We start from the raw sequence: 23,273 nt of genomic DNA on the forward strand, positions 1-23,273 counted from the left end.
TCTGTAGCTGTTTGACACCATCATCCTGAATTTTTATTTGAAATTCCTCACGTATGATACCATAAGCCTTCATACAACTAATCCAAAACCAGTGTTACTGGAACTTGCCTCCAAACCCACTGGGTATGTCTTAACACATAGTAGTGCAAAATTCACACACAAAAGTCCTTTCTCTCTGTAGACTTCGGTGGCTCTCTTCTACAACAACAAAGTATTTCCACAGCTATTTTTGGAGGTGTCACTAAGTTTTTTCAAGACAAAGCAGGAAAATCCTCAGGGTCATCTGGGTTTGGAGCAGCAGTATGCATCTAAAAGAAAAAGCAAAACCAGATTAGTTAGATAAGAGCTACATATCTTTTTACTAAGTTTGACTTTGTTTATTAAATTGCTGCAATAGTCCAAGTACTATTTACTGTTTATCCTTAGGTTTATCCTAAATATTTTAAACTATACTTTATTAGAATTTGTCAAACAAAAAAAGAAAAGGAAAGGAAAAAAAATACAATCACAGGGATGATAGGCACATTAGTACATTTATGCATGCCCCCTCTACTGACCACTTAAGTATGAAGTAAGGTCTGCAGAAGTCAATTTGTGACTGAAACTGTGAAAATTTGTAGCTGAGACAACTGAATCAAGTAGAGTATTCCAGATTTTGACAACTCTATTACAGAAATAATACTTTTTACAGTCAAGCTTAGAACAATTTACGTTGAGTTTGAAGTGGTTGTTTGTACAGAAAAAGTATTTACAAGTAAAGCATTACCATGTATAATTTTGTGTGCAATACCTAAGTCTGACTGCAAACAGTGCAGTTCTAACTTATCCAAACCAAAAATTTTGAGCCTCGTAGGATAGGGAAATCTATTGTATGCAGAAGAGTGCAAGACTTTTCTTGTGAAATACTTCTGAACCCGTTTGATTGTACTGATGTCAGATATATGGTGGGAATTCCAAAGAATTGAACAATACTCTAAGATTGGTCTAGCATAAGTTTTATAATCTCTAATTAGCAATATAATGTTTCCAGAAAAAAAGCTTTGCAAAATTAAATTTACAACTCTTCATGCTTTTTTAGCAACGCTGTTACAGTGAACTTCTGGAGCATAGGTCGCCAGAGATAAGTACACCTAGGTCCCTTTAAGTTTTTGCTTTTAAGTTGATCACATGAATCGTTGATATAGAGCAAGAAAAGTGTGGGACCTAAAAAGCTGCCTTGCGGAACACCAGTGTAAACTGATGCAGGATTAGACAGTGAGTTCCCTATTTTGACTTTCTGCAGTCTATTAGACAGGAAAGCAGCAATCCACTTGTGCAAAGGTCCAGAAAGGCCATAAGAGTTTTAATTTCAACAGTTTATCATGTATTACTATATCAAAAGCCTTACAAAAATCTTACGTAAATTGCATCTACAGTTTTGCCTTGATCAAGACATATAGTCCACATGTTTTTATAGTGCAAAAGTTGTAAATTACAGGATGTGTTTTTCCTGAAGCCAAACTGTTTGTCGGATAGCAAGTTGTTTGTCTGTAAGTGATGAGTCATTGATTGGTTTGTAATTGATTCCATAACTTTGCATGTAACACAGCACAGAGAGATTGGTCTATAACGTTCAACTGAATTAGGGTCACCCTTTTTAAAGATTGGTATAACTATAGTTGATGATCATAGATCAGGCAGAGAACTAGTCTGAAACAATACCTCAAAAATTGTACACAAAGATTCAGCCATAGACGGTAGCAAGCTTTTTCAGGAACTTTTGTATATTTGATTAATATTAAGGGTTTTTTTTCCCTAGCTTTATTTATTCAACCCAAGTATTTGAAAAATCAGGGACTCAGAAATTATGTTCAATGGATCAAAGTAATTTCATGAGTAGGAGTAGGTTCTGAAGAAATATTTTTTTAAATGCCGATTTTTCTGAGTCCCTGACATCCTGTGATTTCTGTTGCCTCGTTTTTCCCCTCAGACAATGCAATTTTGATTAGGCAGCTGTATAAATCGAATTACAGCAATGAAGTAGCCAGAGATTAGAATTAGCACATAGTAATTACCATCACTCCTGGCCTTGGCCATGAGTTTTCAACTCTTCGGACACGCCCTCTCCCTCCTCGTGCTCCTCTGGCTCCTCTTCCAGGACGAGGCAGATTCCCAAAGTTAATGTCTAGTTGAGAAGTGATGTCATTTGCTGCTTTTCGGGAAAAGTGAGAATCATCCTCAAAATCCTCCTTCAGCACCTATAATAAAATACATCCACGTTTTTTATGATTAAAACTAATACATCTTCAACTAGAAACAGTGCATCAAGAGCCAAATGACATCCTTAAATTTAAAAAAAATGCCCTGGAAAAATAAAGGACACTACAGAGACATTCTAAATTCTAAAAAGGATAGAACTCCCCAGAGAAACTGGGCTCCCTCTATGACTCATGTCACAATAGAATGAAACACAACACAAAAACCAGTCTCAAGAGATGGCGATTCTCCACTGACTTTCTTAAAAAAAAAAAGCAGTTCTTTGGTAAGCTAAGAAAGCAGCTACTAGTACATGCCCACTCATTACTCTCATTAGTTGACTTTAAAGCACTTAAACACAACTACACTGGCCAGCAAAACTTGAAAAATATGGATATTTCTCTAGTAACCTTGCGAATACTTTATGTAAGTACAATATGTATAAGTGTATGGAAAACATATCTGGAGGATTCTTCACAAAGAAGAAGTGATAAAGTGGGAAAGAGGCTCAATTCACTCTAGCATTTATGGAGTCATGCTACATAAATGCAGCTCTGTGCAGTTAATATATGCACACAGCTTTATTCTTTCATGTGAACATAAGGCAATCTGCGTGAAATTCATTGTTTGTTCTCCCTTTCTCTCTGCTGAACATTCAGCTAAATGAAAGAACATACTTAGCAGTAGACTGTAAACTAGAAACTTAAACTGAACAAGTAATCTTGGAAGAACCACAAATCAAAAAATCAGCAAAAAAAATTTCTTATTGCTATAAATGAATTACGGAAAAAAGGAACATTAAGATTGTTTCTGATATTTTTTCTAAATGGTCTGTGGTTGACATAGGTTCTAGTGGTGTTTTTCAATCTATTCAGTCCCTAGCTATAAATTTCAATTTAGTACACCTAGACATGTTAACAGAGTTGAAAGGAAGAATGTTCCAAATTCTAAGGTAATGCTTACATCATCTCTATATTTTGACTTATGAATTACCACTGCTTTGGAAGGAACAGTGGTTTCGGGCTTCCGGATGTTGAATTCGGGCTTTGGTCGATTTTGTTCTTGAAGATTTTTCCATTCATCCAATGTCATCTCTTGAACTGCATCATCCACTGGTTCTCCTTCAGCAATTCTAAGGGTTTATAGTTGTAAAGTAAAAACCATTAGCTTGTGAAATGCCAGTGAGAGAAAGGTAGAATACAACTTAAGCGAAAACAGCTACTTGAATTTCTGTAGAACATTAAATGGCCCCTTGTTTCCACATGATGGGTTACCAAGTTTGTAGAAATGCAGTAGCTTGTAGAACTTCTATTCAATGCTCCAGGTCTGCTCTCTTATAATATATTCTAGTTCCTATCCACTCCAAACCAGATATTCAGTATTTGTAGTTGACCATATGATCAGTCTGCATAGGCTATTTTGATAGGGTTGGGAGACAAAACTTTTCCTCAGTAAGATGCTTTTCTTCTATCCCCCATTTTCATATTTTTAGATCTTTTCTACAGATGTTTTTTTCTCAACAAACTCTTGATAATAAAACTATAAGGACTTTGCTCCTATTACATTAAAAGGAAAATAAGCACTTTGAACACAGTACATTGCAAACTACATTCTGGTTTAAGTTTTTGAAAGCATGTGGGGACTCATAACATAATTGCCATGGAATGAGGGCTTGCTTATTCAAACATTGGTTGGTTTTGTAGACATAGCTAGACATAGAAAGTAAAGGAATTGGGTTACTCCCCTTCCTCCTAAGAACACATCACTTAAACCAAGGGTGTCCAACCTTGGCAACTTTTAAGAGTTGTGGGCATCAACTTTCAGAATTCCCCTAACCCAGCATGACTTAAACTGTTTTCCTAGCCAGCTGTATACATTTCCTAACAAAGCAGTTGTTGAAGCCAGAGGGAGATCAGGCTGACCAAGATGATGTAGGTGCCACAGAGACTACTTTGGGGTGTACCAGATTCATTCATTCAAAAAAGAAATGAAAGCAATGTAGAGGGATGAGCTGATAAAGGTCCATAGTACATCATGTTGCCTATAGCTTAAGTAGAATAGCACGTATAAATGTTTGCAACCTAGAATGTGGTCTTGCTAAACCTAATATCTGTTACTGATCAATGATAGTAAATTTAAGGCTTAAATTTGGTTAAGAAATGTATAGAGCTGGTCAAGGAAAAACCTGTTTAGATCACATCTCTGCTCTATATTTTGTTGGGTGTATATCAAAAATTACACTACAGTTTTGCTATCTGCTTCCTGCATGTCTTCTGAGATCAAATATGGTTTGAATACATGCTCAGTTTAAACTGATTTAGCAATCCTGGTGCATAATCTTCCCTCATTTAGCAGGCTGAAATGTTAAGGTTTTCAATTGCACTCCTCTAGCAGCCTTACTCAACCTAAATCCATCTAGGATTTTGAGGAACACAGATTCAAATTTTCACTTGCTTGCAAAACTCACTGAGCTAATCATTCTTTTTCAGACTAATATACTTCCCATGGGTGCTGTTTGAGAGATTGGGAAGTCTCCAATACATAATGTACTTTAAATACTCAGAAAAAGATGTGATTATAAATGTAACTACTGAGTAAGCATGCTGCATAATTTTACTATAGAAAATTCAAGGTATAGGATCAAGACTAGTCTCTATTAATGAATGGATAGCTCACACTAGAGACAGATCCCTGTCTTGAAATTAATTCAAAATAGATGTTAGTCTGTTTTATTAGCCTGCTTGCCTGTCTCATACCTCATGAATAAACAAGGTCAGACATTGCCAAACAAAAGAAGAATCCATTTTTACTCCAAACTATGGGATCAATATATCCTAATGTGTACGCTTTCTAGAAAAGTATATTAAAAAGCTATGTGATTCTGGATGATATACAGTCTAAATTTAAAACAATATTAGAAGTACAGACATTTTACACCTATGGCAACAATTCTGTTACCTATCCAGTTCTAACTTAATTTGTAGAGAGAGCAGAGTTTTCTTCTAAGGGTTCTTGCTATTCCTTCTCTGAAATATTCTTTTAAAACCATATTGTTACCACATAGAGTTCAATGATGGCAAAAAGGCAAAAATAAAGACTTCAGTGAAGGAATGAGATTTAAAAAATCAAGGAAATATTTGTTTAAAATCTCATCCCTAATATCTAGATTAACCTAGATCGCAGGTTTTGCAGTTTATCCAAGAAAATTATAGCCCACTAGTTGTTTGACAACATGTCATTACCAGCTGGCAAAGCCTGATGTAAACCATTACTAACCACCTGGGTATACCACAACGTATTTTTCAATCATTCCAACAATTCCTAAAGATGGGCTGAAATCATTAAAGCATTGTTATAATGCCCCAGAATCAATTCCATTTTTTAGTGGCCATGCTGAGATCAGGTCCACTTGGCACCCAGCTGGAATAAACCTCCAAGCAAAAGGCCAGATACTCTGATAAAGATTTAAGGAGCAACAAAAGCCAGATTGTCAAACCAGGCCATACTTCATTGGAGGTTCTCCGTCGGGTGCTCCTGGGCTCTCTTCTGTTTCTGCAGTCTCTTCCATAGGAGCCGTCTGTTCCAGCTCACTGTAGAAAATTGAGAAGCACAGGTGAAATACAAAAGCTACACTAGACAGGATTCCTCACACGGCCTAAACAAAAACAAAGTTTCTCACTACAATCTCTCACATCATCAGATTGGGAAAGCTGCTTCAGAGCTTTGGGATAGATTCATAGGATATGAAAGTCTGCAAGTAGCATGTTGCCTTATGCACCGTATGAATCTGAGTAGAACTACGTCATTAACAGAGGCTACACAAATCTCATCACATAAAAACCCAGAAAATGCATGCCCATGCTCTTCTTCCTTAACCCATTCCTGTGCCACAAAGCCAACAAGGAGATACAAGCATTTAGCTTCTGTCCCTGATCTTTTTCCAAGGTATTTACCACTGACCAATATAGATAGAAGTCATTTTTCTATTTAAATTTCGATCATTTCGTTTCCCCCCAAACATAGGCATATGCAAATCTTTATTTTTCCTTCATGGATTACGATCTTTAAAATGATCTGAGCTGGAATTTGAGAAAGCCATCTGTCTTCAGAAATTGAGATAAAGGGATTTTTTTTCCAACTCCTGCTTGAAAGAAGATTTAATGTGAACCCACACACACAAATGTAACCACAAGGCTATGTCCTTTTATTACAGGAACTTCAGGTTTTTCAGTAGAGCAAGACCTGACATGTCTTTCTGTTCAAATCCTGCTTGCAAACGATTAAAGCTGAAGAAAGCATCCAAATGTTAGTTTCTTTCTCAGTAATCTAAGACAAAAAAGAGACAGCTCTGCCAAAGCCCCTTGAAAAAGAGGCCTTGGGGAAAAATAAATTCTGCACTGTTTACTGCAGCAAGATTAGTCTAGACAAGCGTTTCAACATAAAAAAGGAGGTAAGAGATGGTGGAGTCAGAGTAAAGGAGGAACTGCCAAAAGCTCAAGTTGGATCTAAGGTGAGATAATTAAGGAAATTCACAAATAATAATTTGCATCCTTTCCTTCCCAAGTGGTCTTCAGGGTGTTACATTACAAACCATCCTATACCTGGGATGGTGAAACTATGGTGAAAACTATTTGTCAGGGCACGCAAGGCGTTGCCCTGTCAGCTGGCCAGCATGCATGCATGCGCTAGCCAGCTGAGTTCAGCCTTTTTTAAAGCCATTTTTCGCCCTCCCCAGGATCCAGAGGTTTTATAGGAGCCTGGGGAAGGTGAAAACAGCCTCCCCCACCCAGAGGTTTCAGGAGCTTCCCTAAAGCCTCCGGATCGCAAAAAACCGCACCTACGGGCAAACCAGAACTTTGGGAACAGACTTCCGGTTTCCTTGTAGGAGCGGTTTAAGCCTCGGGGGGCTTCCCTGAAGGCGCAGGAGGATGAAAAATGACCCTACGAGGAACCCGGAAGTCACTTCCAGTTTGCTCGTAGGGCCGCTTTTAGTCCTCCGGAGCCTTCAGGGATCTTCAGGAGGCTTCCCTAAGGCTCTGGAGGACAAAAAACAACCCTATGAGCAAACGAAGTCTGTTCCCAAGCTTCCGGTTGCCTGTAGGGCTGTTTTTTTACGCTCCGGAGGCTTCAGGGAAGCTCCTGAAACCTCCGGAGGGCCTCTGGGTGGGGCGGGAGAGGCTGTTTTCGCTCTCCCCAGGCTCCTATAAAGCCTCTGGAGCCTGGGGACGGCAAAAAAGCATGCAAAAAATGGGGAGTCACGCGTGTGATGCACGCATGCATGCTGGGGGGGGTGTCGCGCATTGCATTATGGGTGCGGCACGCCCGCACACAACCCCCCTGCACGCGAGCCAAAAAAGGTTCGCCATCACTGCCCTATACATTTCATATTATTCCAATGTACACTGAAAACAACTTTTCAAAACAATAGGAAAGGGACAGCGTACTTCTCTTTAGTCAGCATCCAATAGTTAAAATAGGTATCTTTAATGTTATGGAGACATGGAAACGATGCCCTGGAAATTACTAACACATTTCTCATACCTCATATCATCCTTAGCAGTTCCCCAGTTACGTGGTCCATTTCCGCCCCTTTTATCTTCTGCACGGACTCCTCTGTAGATAGAAATTTCACTTATCTTAGAAATTAAATTATGTATATTCACAGAACTATACAGGTTTTTACCAGTGTGAGATCACTTCCCAAGCAGGTGTGTGAAATTCCACTCCCAGAATTCTGCAGCCAACATTTGAGAATTTTGAGAGCTGAAGTCCATGTCTGGAGATTATCCCCAAGAAGCAGAGCTACAAAAGATTAAATTTTACAAAATTATCAGCATTCCCATCACATTTACTTAAGACTCCTTATTATGAAGCCATTATTTATTTTGTAAATATATAACCCATTTTTGGGACCAACTGATTCCAGGACAGCAGCCAACAGTTATTAAAAAGCTTTACACATTAACAAAACAAATACATGTAAAAAAAATTAAGAAGTTAATCAATTACAAGTCATAGAACAGCAAAGCCAATTTTCATGCCAAACTCCTGTCTGAATATAAATATTTATTTTGTTGACAAAAGGATAACACAGGGAGCCAACCAAATGCACATATAAAGCAGCACGTACGTTTTGTCACTCCCGCTCTGCCGGTCAAATTCCCGCTTCCCTCTTTGATCAAAGCCATTGAAGGTCCTGTTCATACCACCTCTTCCTCTGCCCTGCAATCCACCTCTTCCTCCCCCACGACCTCTCATTGGCCTTTCCCGATCAAAGCGCTCTGTTGGTCTGAAAACAAAATGAATCATCCTTCAGTTGTTTACTAATATTATCCACCTTGATCCTTAAATCAGTTGTCATTATCTAGAATAATGAAAGTCATTTTCAATAAGCTCTGTCAATATTCCAAATGCAGCACTGAACAAGTTTGTAATTTCAGTTTCTTCTTTCATTCTGCACTTGAGAGATTCCGCAGGTTAGAATCTCAACACTAGAACATCCCTGGTACATTTACAGGTAGTCCTCAACTTACAACCACAAGTAAGCCCAAAATTTATGTTAAGTGAGAAATTTTTTGAGTTTTGCTCCACTTTTTTTTTCTTGCCACATTTGTTAAGTGAATCACTGCAGCTGTCAAATTAGTAACAAATTAGGATGTTAACTGATTCTGGTTTCCTTATTGACTTTGCTTGTCAGGAAGGTCAAAAAAAGGCACCATATGACTCTGGGACACTGCAACCATCATAAATGTCAGTCAGTTGTCAAGATTCCGAATGTAAATCACATGACTATGGGAATGCTAGAACAGAGGGGAAATGGTCATAAGCCACTTTTTTCAGTGATGTTGTAACTTTGAATGGTCACTAAATGAACTGTTGTAAGTCAAGAACTACCTGTATAGAAGAGCAAGCAATAAACAGCCCTACTCCCACATTAAACCACAGATAATAATAAAAATAGATACCAACTTTAAATAAAAAATTGAACTACTAATTATGCCAATTCCAAAGCAGCTCCCAGCTCACAATAGCAGACTTCAATCCTAGTTAGAATCTCAGATTTGTACCAATATCAAATTTAATTTTTTCCATGTGTACACTTTATTCAACTTTACAGGAAACTAGATTCATGATATTAAATTTATTACATCTTATAATTTTAGTCAATGATTTATATTTTGTGAATATGGCTCCTAACATGTTAATTTTAGCTTAAAGCTTAATAGTGATGTTTAAAATTTTGTGATAATACATGCTATAATTTCATAAGCAGCAATTCATGATATATTAGAAAACTGTAATCTTCCTGACACATTAGATCCCTTGTTTAGTTTGCATTGTAGTTTGCATTTAGTTTGTAATCTTACTGTTTGTATTTACTTTGATGTACTTTTTATATGACTTTTTAACAGATAATCCTGGAGTTAATACCAGTCATTCAGCAACCATTCAAAGTCATGACAGCACTGAACAAGTAGTACTTATGACAGGTCCTTGACACTCCAGCTGTTGTAATAATCTTGCTGTCATGATTGTGATCTTTACACTTGGTTAACCAGCTTGTACTTACCCTGTTTCCCCGAAAATAAAACCTCCCTGGATAATAAGCCCAATCGGGCTTTTGAGTGCATTCGCTAAAATAAGCCCTCCCCTGAAAATAAGCCCTTCCCAAAAATATTGCAACACAGCAGCGCCATGAAGTGACTACGCTCACCGCCTCCTGCACCTCAAAAATAATAAAACCTCCCCTGAAAATAAGGCCAAGTGCTTACTTCGTGGGTCAAAAGAAAATAAGACCCTGTCTTATTTTCAGGGAAACACGGTATGATAGTTGCAACGTCTCATGGTCGTGTGACCACCATTTGCAACCATCCCTGACCATTTCCCACAAGCAAAGTCAATATAGAAACTGGCAGGAAAAGTCACAACTTGTTCCCTTAAGTTGCCCCCAAGAAAGCCCACTAGGGATCTCATACTCCATAGCACCTGCCCACTCAACACTCCACAGCATGCACCTCTGGCCCTCACTGACCCACCCACATTCCATAGCACCCATCCATGATTCCTAGCCATTGTCTCTAATACCTGCCTGCGTCCCTCACCCACACTCTGCAGCACTCACATGCTCCTTGTCTGGGACTCTTCCTGTTTAACAACCTGTGAAGTCCTGGAATTACAACGGCAATTGCCAGAATTGTTGTCACTAAGTGATATGGTCACATGACATTGCACAACAAAAGTTCTAGTCCCAATTGCTGTCATAACCCTAGGACTATTTACATTAACTGCTCACATTGTTAAAAAAAAAGTTTAATGTTTCCTAGTTACTAACTTTACATTTTCCAAATTTACAATGTATAATAAATCCTTCAATAACACATACCTTTCTAGTGTAAACTCTGCTTGTCTTTCCATTTCATGAGGACAGTATTCTCTAAAAGGTTTCCATTCAGATTTATCTTGTTTTATCTCCGTACCTCGGTTTTCATTCCAACCCTGTTGTTCTCCTCTTTTTGGAGCTCGCTTTTGGCCTGTGGAAAACCAACATATTTAGATTAGTGGCATTAGTTACATTTAAAAACAGGTGTAATTGCTCCTTGTTTACTATAATCATGCAATCCTATTGGTTTTAATGCTATTTTATTTCTGTCCCAATCAATATCGTAGATCCTAAGGCAACTCAGAGCAGCAAATATATCAAAGTGGTAGAGAAATTCCTTGGAAATTTCAATATTTAACAACAAAATCACGGCTATCTATCTATTGCTGAATCAAATAACTTTAAGTTTACTATACAGGTAGTTAACAATGAAAACTTGGACTGGAATTTTTATTGTTAAACGATGCAACCATAAAGCATGATTGCCTCTCTTAGCAATTCCTCCAGTCTCTACTTAAATGGTGTTTATGAGTTGTTAAGCATGGATCTTCTTGCAACTTCCCAGACTTCCAACAAGAAAAGACATTGGGGAAACCAGCAGAAAGTTGCAAGTACCACGCAGCTTGCAAGCAGACCAGTAGGTTGATTAATGGGTGCTGCCGAGTGGAGACGGAGCAGGGAGGATGTGCAGCTCAGAGACATGGGTTGAGAAGGGTTCAGGAAGAATGCAAGAAGGTATGCAAGTGCAAAAGAGGCGTAGCACAAGCACAGCAAATTTTAGGAATAGTACATAGGGGGCACGTAAGTAGCTGGGAAGGCAAGGCGCAGGTGCAAACCTTGGAGTGGATGTGCAGAGTGCATGAGGGGTCTATTTGAGAAGGGTGCATAGGGGTGTGCAAGTAGGTGGGAAGGCATGGCAGCACAGCGAGGCTTGTGAAAAGTGCACGAGGGTGGCATGGGTGCATGGATGACTGTCAAGATGCTATATGAGTGCAGAGTTGTTGGGAGAGACTTAACAAAGTGACTTGTGAATTCCAGCTTCCCCATTGACTTCGTTTCTGGGAAGCCAGCAGGGAAGATGACAAATGGTGATCACATGACTATGGTATACTGCAATTGTCATAAACATGAGCCATTTGCCCAAGGGCTCAGATCATGATCCCATGATCATGAGGATGCTGGAATGGCCAGAATTTCAAGGACCAGATGCAACTACCACTCATTTAGCATTATCATAACTTTAAGAGGTCACTGAATGATTAGTCATTTAATCAAGTAGTATGTGTGTTTGTGTGTGTGTGTGTATCTGTGTGTAATGGGCACTCTTCAGGTCTATGAGCTATTTTTTTATAGAAGAGAAAACATATATTCCCAATATGTTGTTTTAATTTTATAGCAGATGCAAGGATGTTTTAATAAATATAAAAGATCCTTCATGGATTAGGAATATTCAATTTATATGCAAATGTTGATGATATTTTGTTATTTCATCATTCATGTAAATATCTGTTTATTACAAAACATATATCCCACCTCATGTGATAGATTCAGTGTGGATCATAGTCACATTAAAATAACAACTATAATGAACATCAGTATATAAATAGAATTCTTCAAAAAAAAGAAGAAAAGCTCATGTTAAAACTAATAATTGTATGTTAGCTTCTTATATTTAATGTCAGCATATTTTATTAGAATTGATAACATACAATTCTGATATGGTTGTACTATCATTTGGCTTTAAAATACATTGTTCATTCTGTAGCAAATAGCATGCTCAATATAACGAATAGGATCTTCTGTTATGTAGGCATTAGATCAGAATACAGCTGTGTTCATTAAAGCTAAAATATAAGTTAGATGAAAATTAACTCTGTAGAATGCAAAAAGACAGCAGAAACAGACTTTAATACAAGTATAACAAATTTAAATGAAGATTAAAAATCCAAAGAATAAAAGTATAGAGTAGTAGCATTTGGCAGATCTGCTAAAACGTTGTTGCATAACATAATTCCATATATTTATTCATTGAAATATTTTGTTTGTCAAGTTGTATAAAGTACTGCAATTAGAGCTCTTTTAGGGTTATTATTACAAGTAATGCTAAGAAATGGGCCAGCAGATGTACTTCAATCTATGGAACAGGCTCTCTGATGACTTGATAAATACACGATAAATATTATTTACCTTAATTGGGTAATTTACAGATGGGTGGATTTCAACTCCTAGAATTCTCTGCCAAACCTACACTGGCTAGGAATTTTAGTAGTTGTAGTACATGATTTTGGAGATTTTGTTAAAGTTTTAAAATTGTAGTCACTTTGTTTCTGATCAAAGTTATTCTCTATAAATTTTAAATTACAAATAATAATATAAAACCCTAGAAAACCTAGAAACCAGCAGACTGAGTTAAAATCTCGCCTTAGTCATGAAAGCCAGCTGGGTGACTTTGGGCCAGTTACTGTCTCTCATCCCAACTCATCCCAACTCACCTCAAAGGATTGTTGCTGTGGAAAAAATAGGAGGAGGAGGAAGTATTCGGTTCACTGCCTTGAGTTATTTATAATAATACAGGTGAAAAATAAATAAATAAAATTAATCTAAACCTAACTTTATGAAAATGTCCATTCAGAAAATATAATCTTTTCTTTTCCTATAAACACATCACCTCAAATATCTTTTTCCCTTTCTCAAGTTAATTTCTGAGAAAAAAACAGATGTACCAAAAGCAATTTTACAAGAGAAGGAAAAATAAGATCAAATCAACTAATGCTCTTCGTTATCTACAAGAAACTCAGCTTTGATAGATGGTTTCAATTTGGAAACCAAGCGCAGAAAAATGAAGGAATGATATGTGGATTGTGACATAGTGTGCATTTTTATAAACTCAACATGGCTCTGAAGACAAAGTGGCTTTATGCACCACTTTCACATTACCTCTGAGAAAAGTAAGATAATTTGTGACAGGAAAGCAGTTAGTTTGGATTAGAGAATTCTTAAAGAATAAGAACAAATATAAGTACTGTCTTGCCTGCAAAAATTTGTGAAAAATTCATGAATTGCCAAATAATACAGGCTTCAGACTACAACTGCAGAAACTTTACCAAATGAAAACAATTAGCTTTGCATGATTCTACACAGAATCGTTAGAAAAAGGTTTTGTAGCAACATGATAGATTCCAGTACAGGAAGTTATCAACTTGTACATTTAAAGAATGTAAAATTAAACATACATAATTCGTCATGCCATTTATAAGAAGTCTTTTACATGGGCTAATTAGCTCTCAAAGATAAAGAATGAAATAGGTTGTCGATAGGAGTTGCTACTGCTTATCAGCCATCAGCTCTTTTGTAGGATTGGCTGAGCAACCTTCAGCCTATTTCTGCCTTAAAAACATCAATGTCAACCCTTTCAACTACCCCAAAACACATACATTCAGGGATATCCAGTCTTGGCAGCTTTAAGACTTGTGGACGTCAACATCCAGAAATCCCCAGCCAGCCAGTTGAAATCCACAAGTCTTAAAAGTTGCCAAGGTTGGACACCCCTGCTCTAAACTTTAGTCTTGTGAATTTTGTAGACTCTAAAAGCCACAAAGGTGATGCTGGAGAGGCTTAATGAACCCTTCACTTTGTGTAGAGACCACAAACTCTCTTCCTATAGAGCCAACTATCCATATGCTATTCAAAAGATTGTCAGACCCTGACTGGGGAAAATATACAGTTCTGCTGACTTGGTATACTGTGGTTTACACCCAAATGTGTACATATCTTAAAGAACAGCCTGTGTTCTTATTCCTTCCTTGTTCATTTTAGTTTTTGGCTCAATACCCAGAGATACGAGAACAAAAACTGCCAGTTCAGGTGTATCTTTTAACTAATATAATTTAATTTCCACAGTCATGAAACTTACTAGAGCTTTGGAGAACTTGAAATTCAAAGGATAAAAGACCATTTGGATTGCTTGAGGGTGTAGATGTCTCATCTGTTTGCAATTCCTTAAAGCAGCTGTCATTTGCTCTACTCTATACAGCCAGTTTAGTGTGATGGTTAAGGTGCTGGCCTAGAAACCAGGTGACTGAGGATTTTAGGCCTCCCTTAGCCATGAAAGCTGGTTGGGTGACTTGGGGCCACTCTCTTTCTCAGCTTAACCCACCGCATAGGGTTGTTATTGCTGTCAGTAAAACAGGATTCAGGAATATTAGCTATGTTGTGTGTGTGTGTGTGTGTGTGTGTACGTACACACACACAGTATAAAAATGGAATACTAATATGTGAGTGTTGTGCTTAGTTTTAAAAAACTGCCAAGAGGTGTTACATCTTTCAGGAGCTTTCCCTATCAAATCCAAACAAATGTACAGCCCTACAAATTATTGTAATCCTGTGACAGAAAATCAGTACTGCCACAATAAATAATTTTTGTAAGACGGTAGGGCAGCACACAGTTCCTTGCTTCTAAAACAAGGTGCCTGGGATTCTTCATGTCAGTTTTCAGTGCATCTTTTAATTTCACTAACTATTGCCATCCTGTATGTCTTAGGAAAGTCCTAAGAGTGACATAACTAAAAACTGTGGCACTTTGAGTTTGTTACTATAGCACTAAGGGCCTCATGGAGCTGAAGTCATGGCACCTCATACAGGCCTATAAATATAATCTATGGAGATCCCATCTTTCTGCTTAGTAATATCTCTGAGAGTTTAAAGTATGTGTGTATGAGTACAGGTAGTCCTTGACTTACAATAGTTTGTTTAGTGACCAGTCAAAGTTACAACAGCACTGGAAAAAAGTGACTTGTGATCATTTTTCAGTTACAACCTTTACAGCATCCCCAAGATCATGTGATCAAATTTCAGATGATTGGCAACTGACTCATATTTATGACCGTTGCTGTGTCCCAAGGTCATGTGATCCCTTTTGCGACCTTCTGACAAACAAAATCAATGGGAAAGCCAGATTCTCTTAACAATCAGGTTGCTAACTTATCAACTGCAATGATTCACTTAACAACTGCGGCAAGATGAGTTGGAAAATGGGGGAAAACTCACTGAACAAATGTCTCACTTAACAACATAAACTTTGGACTCAATTGTGGTCGTAAGTCAAGGACTACCCTTTATATATAAAAATACCACTCATTTTTGTGGTCCCTAAGGCACTCAAAACAACACTACTAAGACTATACACTGTGGTTCCCACTAGTACAATAATTCAGGTTCAAGCCAGTGGCATCTGGATACAGTAATAAATACTTAGCGATTTTATTGGTCCAGATAGCACTATGCTTCATTAATAAAAACACAATGGAAGAGAAAACTAGTATCCAAATTATTTCTGGCATATTTCTCAAGGCACACATCCTGCTACTTGTCTCCTTTTAACCTGTTTCATTCAGATATTTTTTGAAATGTTAATCCCCTGGAACACAGACTGACTCCAGGAGCCTAGTGAGAGAAGGTATGGGAAGGCTCTGGCTCTCAAAACGAGAAAGAGTTTTAAACAACAATTCAATTAATGAACGAATCTTCAGTTGCATGAACGTCACTTCAAAACAAAAAAGAAACATCAAAGTATTGTGAAATTGTTTCCACTAAATTAAGGTGACATCACTTTTCCGGTTGGGTTTAAGGCTGCGGAGAGCCCCAACCAGTTCATATGTCCCCGCATCTTGAAAAGAGCCACAACCCAGCTTGGTGGAAAGCGCCTTTCCGCTGATGAAGCGATGGGCGGGGAAGGTTTCGCTATCTGGTGGCGCCGACTAGCCCGGTTAATTACATCTGAAGGCGGAGGCCGAGCACAACGGCAAGTTAGAGCCGCCCTTCGCTTTCAGCACATGCACCACCTGCAGTAAACGCCACTGGGAAAACAAATAAACATATATATGTATATGTATGCATCTCGGCCAGACGCCACAATAGCTCGCGCCTTTACGCGGGTGAGCCGCCCCGGCCCGCGCAAGAGGGGAACTACGAGCTAGCTAGGGCAAGGCCGGCAGGTGGCTTGCTCAGCCCGCGTCCCCTCCACTCCGAGCCAGAAAGATTGGTTCGCGGTATTTTCAGGCGAGAAGAGCCGACGACCTTCTGACCCGAAAGGCAGAAAAGGGAGGGAAGAGCGCACGTGCGTCCGGGCTCTGCAAAAGGCCAGGACCGGCGCGAGCCCTCCGCTTCCGCCTCTGCTCCAAACGGCGGCTGCCCGTCTCCGATACTTTTTTTTTGTTTTTAAATAACTCATAAACCGGTTTCAGTTATTATTCCTTGCTCGCATTGCTTTGAGCAGACCGCTTTTAACGAAACGCCCAATTTAAGTGTGCCTTGGAGCAAATTGTCCACGTTAAGCCTGCGGGTCGCCGCTTCATTTAACCTAGGAGCGAGTTTCGTGGGAATGAATGAGATTTGCCGGGGGGGGGGAGGAAGGCGCTTCTAAAGGCGCTTCTAATGCTGCAATGCGAGTCGGCTCCTCTTACGGGCAAAAGAGGGGGGGGCGATCAAAGCGGGCTTGTTTCAAGAAGGAACCCCGCCGGATTCGGTCTGCACCACTGGCCGCTTTCCCACTCCCGGCAGCATCACCTGCTTTATCACATTTCCTGGTCCACGCAAGCCCCCTCCCGCTCCATACCGGGTGCTGGGGGACTCTCCGACTGCAAGAACGGGGAGCCTTTCCGCTCCTTTTGGGATTCTCTTTTGACAGCGGCGGTGGCGGCAAACACTCCTCCGGGGCCAGGTTTTCTGCCGGTTGAAAAAGCCGCTTCTTCGCGCTTCTTGCTCTGCTGCTTGCGCTGCTCTGCCTCCCGGAGGATATCGAAAGGGTCGGATTCATCATCGAGCAGCTGGTGGAAGCGGTTGGCGACGGCGCAGCCAAAGCTCTCCTGCATAGTTGTGGCGGCGGCCACGGGGCTGGCCAGCGCGCCTTTCATTGTCGTGGTGCCGTCAGCCGCCGCCGCCGCAGCAGCAGCCACCCCTTCCCGAATGCGACAGAAAGAAGCAAGCTTCCCTCAGCACGGCCCAAGTAACCACGCCATGACCATTCGCCCGCCCCGTCCGACTGCACTACCAATCGACGCGCCAGCAATGCCCCTAGCCCTACCTGAACAACCAATCCAGAGCTCCGCTTTTTATCGTCCTACCCAATAATCAGCCTCACAAACGTGTAGGGTCATTAACCAATCAGCACCCGGAATTCTGCCTCACTTCAAGCAAAGAAAACACGGGATCCCCACCTCTCAGCAATTTCCCACGCCGCTGGTCGATGACGTAGGGCGTCTGTGGCGTCACGTGTTAGAGCCTTGCGTTATTAGTTTTTTTTTTTTTAAATATAGTATTATCAAAATTCCGCCTAGTGGGTGTGGGGGAGATTTAGGTTCTGCTTGATTACTATGCTACACTGAATCTAACACTGAAACATCAATGAATCACTCTAAGTGAAGAAGCTGTGATTGGCCGAATGGCTGAAGATGATCTTGAATCTGATGAGTGCTTTGTGAGCCTCTTTGCAGACCCTTTATTACCCAAACTAGGTAATACCATTTCAACACTGAGCTACAAATGTTCTCTTCTATTGATATTTAATTTCTCTGGTTTTAGTTAAACGTCTTTAACAATTACATTGCACCCTGACTCCATGCACACATGGACATATTAATATGCAAGTGGGAAGGGCAAAAAAACCCCAATACAAATATTGGGTTAAAGTTAGAGCAAGATTAATTTCAAACATAGTGTTATTCAAGCTGTTCCCCAATTTATTATTAAGTTTATATGCCATCTCACTGTCAACCGAATCTTACTCAATTATGATGCTGTTACTGTTTCAAGTTTTTACTTTACGACTTCTCTATTGTTACATTGGCAAAGTAGAATCCATATCCTCTCAAACTAATCAAAAGCATTTCATGATTATTTCATTTTGGATCTAGCAAGAAATGTTAAATAATGTTTTTAGCCACAATATTTTTTTATTTTAAATTATACATAGTGAGCTTAACTCTGTGTGTGTGTGTGTGTGTGTGTGTTGTATTTGTGCTGATAAATAAATAAAGGGAGACTAGTATGGATCCATTTCAAGCTATTTAGCTCTCATCAGCTAGCCATACCCTTACTGGGATTTGAACCTGGGATGTGTTACATATTAGGCAGATTTGTTAGCCACTACACCACAGGCTCTCCTCCTTTATCAGCTAAGCCAGGGTGTAACACAAATACATACCTATTTCCCTGTGTGTGTGTGTGTGTGTGTATGTGTATATGTGTATATGTATATATGTATATATGTATTTGTGTTACAACCCCTAGTATGCCTAAATATGGGAGGAAGGTCACTACTCCCTCTTTCTGTCCTTCGGCTCATCACAGAAGACCTACATACATACATACATACATACATACATACATACATACATACACACACACACACATATACACATACATACATATATTTTTATATATATACACATACATACATACATACATACATACATACATACATACATACATATATATATATATATATATATATATATATATATATATATACGGACCCGTGCCCCTCCTGGCTGGTACTGGCAGCCTGGGAGGTGACACGAGGCTGGCTCCTGGGCCTGGTGAGCGCCTCACTGAGTGAGGGATACTTACCAACCGCCTTGAAAGAGGCGGTGGTGAGACCCTTGCTCAAGAGGCCTGCGCTCGACCCAATGGAGCTAGCTAACTATCGTCCAGTCTCCAACCTCCCCTTCTTGGCGAAGGTTGTCGAGAATGTGGTGGCGCAGCAGCTCCCACGACACCTAGACGAATCCGACTATCTAGACCCACGCCAGTCCGGCTTCCGACCCGGGCACAGCACCGAGACAGCCTTGGTCGCCTTGGTGGATGATCTCTGGAGGGCCAGAGATAGGGGTTGCTCCTCTATCCTGGTCCTATTAGACCTCTCGGCGGCTTTTGATACCATCGACCATGGTATCCTATTGCCCCGGTTGGAGGGGATGGGAGTCGGAGGCACCGTTTTGCGGTGGTTCGGCTCCTACCTCTCCGACCGGAAGCAATGTGTGTTGACAGGGGGGCAGAGATCGTCCCTGAGGCCACTCACTTGTGGGGTGCCACAGGGGTCGGTCCTCTCGCCTCTCCTGTTCAACGCATATGTGAAGCCGCTGGGTGAGATCATCCGTGGTTTTGGGGTTGAGTACCATCTTTACGCTGATGATACTCAGCTGTATATTTCAACCCCAAACCACCCCAACGAGGCTGTCGAAGTGATGTCCCGGTGTTTGGAAGCCGTCGGGGTCTGGATGGGGGACAACAGACTCAAACTCAACCCCTCCAAGACCGAGTGGCTGTGGTTACCGGCACCTCGGTTCAGCCAGCTGACTCCATCGCTGGCCATAGGGGGCGAACAATTGTCCCCTGTGGAGCGGGCGCGCAATTTGGGCGTCCTCCTTGATGCCCGGCTGTCAATGGAGGACCATGTGGCAGCCGTGGCAAGGGGGGCGTTCCACCAGGTTCGCCTGGTGCGCCAATTGCGCCCCCTACTGGACCGGAGTGCCCTGCGCACGGTCACTCATGCGCTGGTGACGTCTCGCCTGGACTACTGCAATGCCCTCTACATGGGGCTTCCCTTGGGACGCATCCGGAGACTGCAGCTAGTTCAGAACGCAGCCGCGCGGGTTATTATGGGAAGTACACGTTACTCCCACGTAACACCTCTCCTGCGCGAGCTGCACTGGCTACCTGTGGCCTTTCGGGTGCGTTTCAAGGTATTGATCACCATCTTTAAAGCGCTCCATGGCAGAGGACCTAGTTACCTGCAGGATCGCATCCTACCACACACGTCCCTGCGACCTATCCGCTCACACAGAGAGGGGCTCCTCCTGGTGCCGTCTGCTAGTCAATGCCAGCGGGCGACACCTAGGAGTAGATCCTTCTCTGTGATGGGCCCAACCCTCTGGAATGACCTCCCCCCAGACATTCGAACTACCACCGACCTCCGTTCCTTCCGGCAAAAGTTAAAGACTCACCTGTTTCAATCAGCTGGCCTGGCACTTTCTTAGTTTTACCTCCCAGGGATTTATTTTATTTTAGGGTTTGGGGTTTTAATTGTGATGTTTTAAGATTAGAATTATTTATTTCTTAGTACAGCCTATTTCCCCCTCCAAATGTATCTTAAATGTAGTTTAAATGTATTTAATTATTATGAATGATTTTATTATATTGACTGTACACCGCCCCGAGTCCCTTTTTGGGAGAGGGGCGGTCTAAAAATCTAAGAAATAAATAAATATATATATATATATATATATATATATATATATATATATATATATATATATATATATATATATATATATATATATATATATATATATATATATATATATATATATATATATATATATATATATATATATACACACACACACACATACATACATATACATATATATATATACACACACACATATATATATATATATATATATATATATATATATATATACACACACACACACACACACACACACACATATATATATGTGTGTGTGTGTGTGTGTGTGTGAATTTGACAATTTGACAATTTGTTGAGAGGAAGGGGTTTCCATTAAAGATACTTCTGTTCATACTTCTTAAATCCATATGTCATTTTGCATGAATGTAAAAATATGAACCAGGCTCTCCCAAACCAACAAAACTTGGTTTGTAGTTGCCATTTTGTGCAGCACATCCCTTGGCTGCCGTGAAGAGAGCCAGGAAGAACCAAGTTGCTTGTTCTTAGGGAGCAGGAAAGTCTTCCCAGACTCTACAAAATCAAGCCTAAGTCATTTTGCTAAATTGTGAGAATTAAGGAAAGCACCTTGCCACTGCTATTACATCGATATCATGGAAGCATATCTGACTGCACCTATCAACACAATATTTTCACTTGCTTTACTGCTTCTAATCTTCCCACTGACACACCCATTCATTCCCTTGATCTTCCCAGCAGCATTAAAAATGCTAGTTGATGGAATTTATTATTTGGGATTTGTCCATTACACCTGAACTATGACAAATTCTAGTATGTTAAACAGATTTTATTATATTTTTATTATATAAAATTTTACCGTATTATATAATTATTTATATCCTGCCCTTCTGAGGTTAGCAATGTAAGTCATAGCAGTTATCTGCAACCAAAATCATAATATAAAATCATAAAATGAGTTTTTTAAAAGGAAAAAAATCCATATAATATATAGTATGTGTATACATATATACATATACATGCACACACACACACAAGTTTTCCCGAAAATAAGACAGGGTCTTATTTTCTTTTGATGCCCCCAAAATAAGCACTTCGCCTTATTTTGAGGGAGGTCTTATTATTTTTAAGGTACAGGAGGCAGCAAGTGTGGTCACCTCATGCTTGCTGCTGTGTTGCAATATTTTCAGGGAGGGCTTATTTTTGGGGGTGGGCTTATTTTCGCACATGCGATCAAAAGCTTGATTGGGCTTATTATCCAGGGTGCACGCACGCACGCACGCACGCACGCACGCACGCACGCACGCACACACCTTTCCAACTAAAGGTATATGCTGAAAAATATCAACAGAGGCATGGGCAGACTGAGGAAATATATATTTTTGGCATGACAAGGCAAAGTACATAATCTACCTACCTGCATCTGAAATCAAATACAAAAACAAACACTGATATTTGCCTTGTGATGTCACTGCATTCACATGGTTTCTTCATCATTGTGATGACCTGTAGATCTATTAGTGTGGGGTCCTTGATGCTCTGAACTTTTCCTGCAGCTGTTTCATTACCAAATTAGGTAATACAATCAATACTAGTAGGGAGTGGGGTTTGCTTCCATTTTATATACCTGGGATGGAGAACCTATGGCACGCGTGCCATAGGTGGCACGCGGAGTCATTTGTCAGGGCACGCGAAGCGTTGCCCTGTCAGCTGAGTTCAGCATTTTTAAAAGCAATTTTTCGCCCTCCCCAGGCTCCAGAGGCTTTATAAGGGCCCGGGGAGGGCGAAAAGAGCCTCCCCCCGCCGGATGCCCTCCGGAGGCTTCAGGAGCTTCCCTGAAGCCTCAGGAGCACAAAAAAACGGCCCTATGGGCAAACCGGAAGTTCGGGAACGGACTTCCGGTCTGCTCGTAGGGTTGGTTTAAGTCCTATGGAGGCTTCAGGGACCTTCAGGAAGCTTCCCTGAAGCCTCGGGAAGACTAAAAAGGACCCTACAAGCAAACCGGAAGTCACTTCCAGTTTGCTCGTAGGGACAGTTTAAGCCCCCCAGAGGCTTCAGGGAAGCAACTTCCGGTTTGCTTGTAGCGTCCTTTTTAGCCTCCTGAAGGTCCCTGAAGCCTCTGGAGGGCCTACAGGGGGGAGGGGAGGCTGTTTTGAATGAAAAAAGCATGCAAAAATGGGGGGTGCCTCTCATGCGTGTGCCGCACCCATAATGCAACACATGACCCCCCTGCGCTCCCCCCCTTATGGCAGTGAACCAAAAAAGGTTTGCCATCGCTGTATATATACTATTGGCTTGCCCTGTCAGTGTTGGTGGGAGTGGTCTTGATGTTTCCCTGGTTCACCATGTTCTGTTGATGGCTGAATTGTCAGAGTGCCAGGCTTAGAGGAATTCTCTAGCGTTTTTTGACTTGGCTTGGTTTAGGATGTTCAT

The 23,273-nt window shown here is 40.5% G+C and overlaps 1 protein-coding gene across 1 annotated transcript; it reads right to left on the reverse strand.

The window, feature by feature from the left end:
* Nucleotides 1–17,614, reverse strand: HABP4 (hyaluronan binding protein 4). The gene is made up of 8 exons (XM_081944196.1): nucleotides 17,229–17,614; nucleotides 10,619–10,766; nucleotides 8,366–8,524; nucleotides 7,777–7,848; nucleotides 5,742–5,825; nucleotides 3,199–3,367; nucleotides 2,055–2,237; nucleotides 1–308 (listed from the first exon to the last, which is right to left on the reverse strand). Exons 1-8 carry the CDS (start codon nucleotides 17,524–17,526, stop codon nucleotides 252–254), a joined length of 1,170 nt encoding a protein of 389 aa, XP_081800322.1. The 5' UTR covers nucleotides 17,527–17,614; the 3' UTR covers nucleotides 1–251.
* Nucleotides 17,615–23,273: the final 5,659 nt, after the last annotated feature.

Source organism: Natrix helvetica, assembly GCF_964273705.1.
Source record: "Natrix helvetica genome assembly, chromosome: 2".
Classification (NCBI taxonomy): domain Eukaryota; kingdom Metazoa; phylum Chordata; class Lepidosauria; order Squamata; family Natricidae; genus Natrix; species Natrix helvetica.

Bases quoted from the DNA above. Each gene is read 5' to 3' on its own strand.
- HABP4 (XM_081944196.1), bottom strand. From the start codon at position 17,526: ATGAAAGGCGCGCTGGCCAGCCCCGTGGCCGCCGCCACAACTATGCAG. The intron at 3,368-5,741 runs GTATGGCCTGGT...ATAAACCCTTAG, and splicing joins GACGGAGAACCTCCAATGAA to AATTGCTGAAGGAGAACCAG. The intron at 2,238-3,198 runs GTAAGCATTACC...ATTTTATTATAG, and splicing joins AGTCAAAATATAGAGATGAT to GTGCTGAAGGAGGATTTTGA.